Here is a 7,552-nt window from a genome sequence, read left to right as displayed (position 1 = left end):
ATGGTACTTTTTTGCTAAAATATGCAAAACGTTGAACCTGTTTAGCTGCAGTTTGACTCTCCTCCACATTTTCTGCTATGAGTAGTCATGACGAAATGGAGAAAATGCCATTAACAATCTTCCTAGGCTGAGCGAGAATAGAGGCTGTGTTCTGTCAGAAACTGGTCTATGAATTGAAATATTCTTTGGAAGTCTGGGACACAATTCTCAACATCAAAAATAGCAAATAATAACGTATTTTTGAAAGGCCGTCCGTTCACGAGCGAATAAGAAGGACTCGTCCACTGATAGGCCATCTCCGTCACACATGTTGAACGTCAGGCGGTCATGGGAGGAGCTTCCTCACCCTGATCAAATACACAAGTCAGAACCACCAACTGTCCTTCAGCAAACCCGTCGTTGAAAGTTCAGTGTCCAGATCTGAAGCATATTCTGCCAAAAGTATGCGGGCCGGATGGTCCATGTCCTTGTCACTTCAAAAACCTTCCCGTTTGACGATGGAAGTCTTCTTTTTATTCACACTTTTGTTCTGCTTACGGCGTGAGTACATTTCAGACATCCACATTACGTTTACATTAAATCTGCCTGAGCCATTTGCTTTTTAAGAATTCATCTGCTTTAACTATGTTGCGTTTCGTCTATGATTTCAACTCACTTTCCTTTTAATTCTAGGTTCTTTGAGTCAGAAGGTGACTCAGGACCCCGCTACTATAAATTTGCATGAGTGTCAGTCTGCCACCATCACCTGCCGTTTAGAGCGTGGTAATGCTGGTACATACCGCTTTCGTACTGGAAAATTCTTCAGACAGACCGAATCAACGGCCGAACGGAAAGTGATCAGAGCCGGGGGGAGATTTGCTACTTCGATTAAGAAAACCGACATGCAGTTTTCGTTGAATATACGGGATCTTCGAGTGGAAGACATCGGCACCTATTACTGTCAAGCTGAATACCAATGGCTTGAAGCACAATGATAGACCTCGGCTTCCCGCTGCACAAAAACTTCCGTTGTAGTTTGTTCCTGAATCAGATGGAACTAAATGGATATGCGGGTAAAGTTAACATCCATCTTGCCGATCGGTCCCAGAGTCCAGCTAACAGTCAGTTTTATTTTAATCACGTTCAGACTTTCTCTTCCTACAGCCGCGGGTGCGCGGGTACTCTGAGGTCTGTGCCAATAAATTTTCACAGAGAATTAAAAAACAAAACAAACAAAAAAAAAACACACACACACACTGGTCGCCAACGACAGACGGAATCGTTCTTGAGCACTTGGTACTCTGGTACCAAATAACGCCATCGATGGGAACTTAATTCCTGCTTGTTTTTTTCATCAAGTCCTCGAGGGATTTGAAAAACACTTGAGTACTGTGTATCTCATGGGGTACACACAGTGGAAGACATCTGATCAAATAAAGAAAATTTTAATACAAATATAAAACAATTTTAAAGCACGTATTCTCCATGTACTGTACAAAATGTACAAACCCGAAAATGTTTGCTCAGAAATGTGATTAGATTATTTGTTATTTCGGTATTTCATAAATATGTTTATGTGACATGTTTGCTATGTTTTTTTTTTCATCTAGGAATCGGGTTGCAATTTATCTTAATTAGGGTTGTTTTTTTTTCCTTTTTCTCTCAAAGAGCATGTGAATTCTGCATGCTATAAGTTGCATTAACGACCACGGTAACATTGCAATATCGATTGTGACGATGCTAAGCATATTCACGTGAGTGTAGTTGTTGTATTGGGGAGACGGAGAACAGGATTATTGTGTATGAGTGGACTACACATACACTTGAAGGAAAGGGGACAACGGTCACCGTCGAGCCCGGTAAGTGTCCACAAACAAGGTCATTTCTTACAATGTCTCGCCCATTTTTGATGCTATCGAACAGAGGATCGAATTATTCAAAAAAATCATTTCATTCTAAATGTGTCCCTAGACAAATCTGGTTTCTGCAAAGTGTGTCAGAGGCGACTTAAGCACAGGGTGCCTTTTTTCTGGATTAATCTTTACTGTAGAAATCCTCAGAACATCGTGAAGTTGCGTATTAATGCTGCTGATGAACAACACAGTTGGCGCTGCCAATACTGCCCAAACCCCCCAAAATTAATAAGTACGTGGAGCGTCTACCCATCCAATTTACCCACGTCCACCTGGGGTGAACTGCCCTCGCCCCGTCAATAGAGCAATACTTCTGTGTAAATATAATGTGATGCCTCCATCCACCCAGTACAAACTTGCAACACAAATATCAGACCTTTCACCAAAGATGAGTAAATAATTGCGACTTTATAGTTATTTCTTAGTGATGGGTTATTAGAAACAGATAAACTAAAGTCGCCATATCAGTAAGTTTATCAGTTTTTGCATATGATATTTTAATGCGTTCGAGCTCACGCTGCCGGTTCCATCCAAAACGGCCTTCTGAGACTTCGTCCACCGTCCGAACCGCTGACGTCCATTATCCGCCGCCCTGGAACCGCTAGCCGCCCCTCACACTTCCGTCCTCCTTGCTCGCCTCCAGAAAAAGACACCGAACTCCCACGCAGCTTACAGTTACAAGATAGCATAACAATTCTCTTTTTTTTAGTTCCCCCTCCCCTCTTATCTGCAGTGATAAACCAATCATTCGAGACACAGAAACCCACCAACGCATTAAACACTATTACAGAGAAACCATTTCATTAAAACAATACAGAATCGCCATTCTGTTAGCCTGAATATTTAACACAACAGTTACTGGTACTGAAAGATCTACATACGATAGAACGAAAACCAGGAGAACTTGCACGAAAGGATAAAGAATGCGAGGAGGCTGGTTAATTCATAAAATGTAGGAATGCAATTATGTCCGTTGTAGTAGGCTTCAGAGAGTTGTATCGAAGTCCGTCTGGTGAAGCAGAATGACTGGAAGTTTTTGTTTTTTCTTGTGTTCTGTGATTCCGTAGAATGAATCTACACCCAGTGCGCAGAAACTCAAAGAGGTAAACTGAATTAACGGAGGGAGATGGAGAGGAAATTGACAGCCAATTATAAGGTTGAAATGCCTATCGAATGTACATAGAATGAATCCAACCGACGACGGTCATGCATGTGGGAAATTTTGTCATCAGATTAAAGCATAAACCGCAAGCAGAAATAACACATATGAGCCTCCGAAATGCAGGAAACAATGAGCATATTTTTCTCCAATTAATTCTCAAATAGGACAGAAAATCTTCATTCCAACTGCTTAAAAAAATAAGTAAAGTTTAGGGAACAAAACCTTTATATGAGCACATGCTAAAATCCGCTTGAAAATTCGTCTCAGTCTTCAGCTGCTTAAAAAAAACATTTAGCCAGTCTGCACGCTTCAATCTCATTAATGTGATGAAAAGCTAGAGTCCAAGATGGGGCACAGGCTACATTCCATAATGGGGAAATGTAAATGAAAAAAAGATAAATAAATACGCCTGGATGGAACCTCGATGAATTTATAAAAAAAGATCCCACCGATTTTGTTCGGAATTGTAACTAATTAAGGAATTGAACAGCCATTTAAAATAATCACCGCAGAACTTAGTAAAAAAAAAATGTTCAGCCCATTACGAGTTTGTCGGCTCTGTGAAATTGCTCCATGAGATCAGTTCCTTTCTTTCACATAGATTCAGATAGTATCAGACGTCGTATGTCACCTGCCCCTAATTTTTACACTGCAGGAATCTCCTATAATAACTGGAAATGACAAAAATTATTTCTTTTTAAATGATACAAGTTTGCTTAGAAGCAAATCTCTTTATCTTATTCGGGACGATTTTTTTTTACAGACATCTGTAAACCAGGCATAATCTCCCTTTTCGTTCCTGCAGAATCCATTTCTCAGATTCCTGAACAACAATCTACTCTTGCCGGCAACGTCAGTTTAAAGTGTGAATTTAAAGTGTATTGTCGCAAAACATTACACTGGTATCGGCAGCTTCCAGGGCAGCCACCCATTCTTCTGCTCCAGGGACAAACATTTGGAGCACAAGATGAAAAAAAAACCGCCGGAGAACGAATTACTGGTGTTCTGGATCCTAGTAAGAAAATCAGCCAGCTGACGATCTCCAAAGTGCAATTGAGCGACGCTGCTCTGTATTACTGCGCAATCAGTCCATTCATAGCACTGTGATACCGCGCATGGACAGAGCTCTACAAGAACCAGTCTATCTCTTGTTGCAAGCACACAGTGCTGCCAAACAGCGAAAGAACAATACAAAAACTCATTTCGCAGTATCATATAAATACACCGCTGCCGAGCACTGCATCAATAGCACGAAACCGCAGTGCGGTGTAATTTTTAGTAGAATAGTGACAGAGAAAACAAAAGTATCAAAATCTACTCCCAAAATATGCTGCAGGAAATGATGATATTCTGATGGAAGTTCTTGGCTCGAAACATTATCTCAAGGGCAGCAGCCGATCTGCGGATTTCTTCCACCATTTTGTCTGTGAAGAGGGAAGAATTTATTCCTGGAGCGAAAAGACATCATGGCATTCAGTAAATACGCGTTTTATACCACAAGTCCATAAGGAATAAGAAAACAATAGGGACATTGAACTCATTGAGGGCGCACATTGTGGATCCTGGTTCCTAATACATTTTACACCACATCTATGTGTTACATGCAATCTACCAATCATTTGAATGTTGCAAAATTACAAATACGTAGTGTCTTGGAATATGCGAAAGGAAAGTAGTGCAAAAGTTCCAGGACATTGTGCTACAATTAAATACAGCCCATATGACGAAGGAAAAACTGTCTCCTTTTTACTTGGATACGTCTCCGTATTGAGATAAATGTAATTATGGAGAAGCTTCACTCATTTATATGTTTTGGACATGCCCGATTAATGAGAAAATGTTGGAAAGAACTATTTTAAACGCTCTCGATTCTTTTTTTTTTCTAAATAATCTGTATCCGTTTTCCTTTCACCGCTTTATTTGGTACCTTTGCAGGAAAGGATATTATTTTGGAGTCATCTTACATGCACATCTTTCTTTTATTTATCTTATGTCCCGAAGAACCCTCTTGCTTAAATGGATAGATGCGGTCCCCCACTATTCCTGCCGAATAGTTACGTGATATGATCTTATGTTTAAGTTTAGAGAATATTCCCATATTCAATCTCTGAATCTACCCAAGATTTTTGACCATCGTGGGGACATTTTCGGAATTATATTCAAAACCTTTGATTTCCTGTTAAAGCAGGGATGATGTCTAATATTGTCCCTACTTTTTTTTACCGGTCAGCTTCAGTCTTGGTAGTGGGTTAGATTTTTATACAATAAAATTGCTATAGTTCAATTTTACGAATTAATTAACTTGCATGAATATAGAGTAAGGAGTCCTTGTATGCGATTTAATATAATGTATATATGTAATAAACTATTTCCAAAGATAAGATCATAATCTGTTGCTTCAGATCTATACAAAATCAGGATATAAAGATATCATTCCGTTTCTGTCATATCCACGCCCGTGTCCTTATCACGATGCAATTATACAGAGCCTGAATGTATCTTCGACGCGTGTATAATGTTTCACCAAAGAGTATTAACATGCAATCGCTAGTCATTGAGATGTTATCTGTTGCGTTCACATTCTACTGATACCATGAAACCTATTAAAATGAAACCGCTGTTTTTTTTTGGTAATTAATTGCTCTTCTAATCAATTGGATTTATATAATTGGGGGGATTCGATTTTCTAGGAGAGGGGCTGCAATGTAAACATCGGGCATTTACTATTTGGGAGGAAAAGCCTTAATTCCTGCCACTCATAAGAGATAACTTAGGTTTTGCCATTTCTTTAATTTGCATCAATTAAGTCCGAGCAGGAACCTGCTCCTATTGGGATCCCCATTCAATACTCCAAAACACATTCATTGGAACCGTAATACCTGGGTCTCTATATTGGACAACAAAACAAACCGATTGCCTTTATTATTTATAAGTTCTAATACATTGCTGCTTCCCTGCCTTTCTAAATAAATGCATTTCTACAAAAATGCTACAAAAATGAAACTGGGCTTTTAGATCCTTTGGCGACACTGTAGTGCAGCGGTTAACTCAACTCTATTACAATTCAGGGAGAAAGAGTTCGGATTTCAATTCCAGGTAAACAGTAGGTAGTCTGTAAGTCCTGGATATGGAGTGTTGATCGCATGCTCAAGTACCCTTCCACATTTCAAATACATAACGCCTGACTGAAGTAGTCATTTAAAAATGTCTTTTGAATAGCTATTGGATGCATCGTGGTTTTCAGTTAACTGTGGGGTTACGTATTTCGAAAGTTTGTAATGGTCTATTCTGTGCGCTGCCATGAGAGAAACAACTAAAAACATGTTAACAAGATTTTATTTTTAACAAATATGTATTCATTCAGACTTATGGTACATAAATAGGTGCATAATCCATCGTTAACCGCACATTTATATTGATATATCTTATATTTCCAGAAACACTCAAGATGCAATCCGATATATCAGTCGCTTCCACAGTGAGAATTTCTCTTTAAACTCTATGGCTAATTATCTCTTTATCTCGTGACTGTTTCGACGTATTAAGAAAGATGTATGTACAGAACAGATCTTTCTCTCCATGTATTGTCATTTCGAAAACAGTTTACAACTTACGTTGCAGCTATCAAATACTCGCCGAACTGTTCATGGGAAGAAGAGTGGGACATCCCGGGGGAAAAAATAACTGATACAGGAAGCGAAGTGTTTATATCCATTCTCGGAGACTCTACAGCTCACAATCTCCCACAAGCCGTCCACTATTCCTTCGGTTGACTCATATATTTTCGTATCTCTGTTAGTGTGATTCTTTACAGAATGTTTATCCCTAATATCTCAGCTATACTACATCTTCCATTATAATAGAAACATGGACCGCTTTGCAGAATACAGTAAATTTGAATCTTTCAGAAGTGAGCGCATACTTCCAAAGGTACACTGTATGTAAGGAATTCAAAGCAAATTTAGCGACCGTTTATTTTCTAGGATACTGTGGCCCTTATTAAATCGAACACAAGGTTCACAGTGGGTAAGCGCTTGCAGCAAGTCAGGTACAGTACGTGACGTCTGGAGAAGTGAGAATCACGTCAAAGAGAGACATAAACAGAATGCATGGGGATGCTTTAAGAAACAACGGAAAAGTGATTTTTCGGAGCTTTTACTTAGAAAATGACACAGAAGCATATCAGGAGGCAATCTTGACAAACAATGTGATCGTCTTCCCATGCACCCTGATTTGACGGGGGAGATTATGAGTGGATAATTTTGAGTTATTTTTACATAATCAAAACTTTGGTGAAGTCAAAAACAATGCTGCCGTTTCCTATGGACATACGGAATGTGAACAACTGTAAAGTATTATCACGTATTTCCCTGGAACTCCTCAGAATGAGTTGAAATTTTATTAAGTTGTACAAAATAACGAGAGGACCAGGTAGTTTCAATTCAAGCAGGCTTTTTTTTTCCCGTCCGAAGTTGGGAAAATTTGCAACTAAAGGTCA

The 7,552-nt window shown here is 39.2% G+C and overlaps 1 gene segment (V, D, J or C); it reads left to right on the top strand.

The window, feature by feature from the left end:
• Window positions 1–442: 442 nt before the first annotated feature.
• LOC132381771 (immunoglobulin kappa variable 3D-7-like) lies at window positions 443–1,100 on the top strand. The segment is given in 2 exon segments: window positions 443–540; window positions 673–1,100. Coding segments are annotated over 2 exon segments (399 nt in total).
• The last annotated feature ends 6,452 nt before the right edge of the window (window positions 1,101–7,552 follow it).

Source organism: Hypanus sabinus, chromosome 26, assembly GCF_030144855.1.
Source record: "Hypanus sabinus isolate sHypSab1 chromosome 26, sHypSab1.hap1, whole genome shotgun sequence".
In the NCBI taxonomy this organism is placed as follows: Eukaryota; Metazoa; Chordata; class Chondrichthyes; order Myliobatiformes; family Dasyatidae; genus Hypanus; species Hypanus sabinus.
This window is presented reverse-complemented; position numbering and strand designations above follow the sequence as displayed.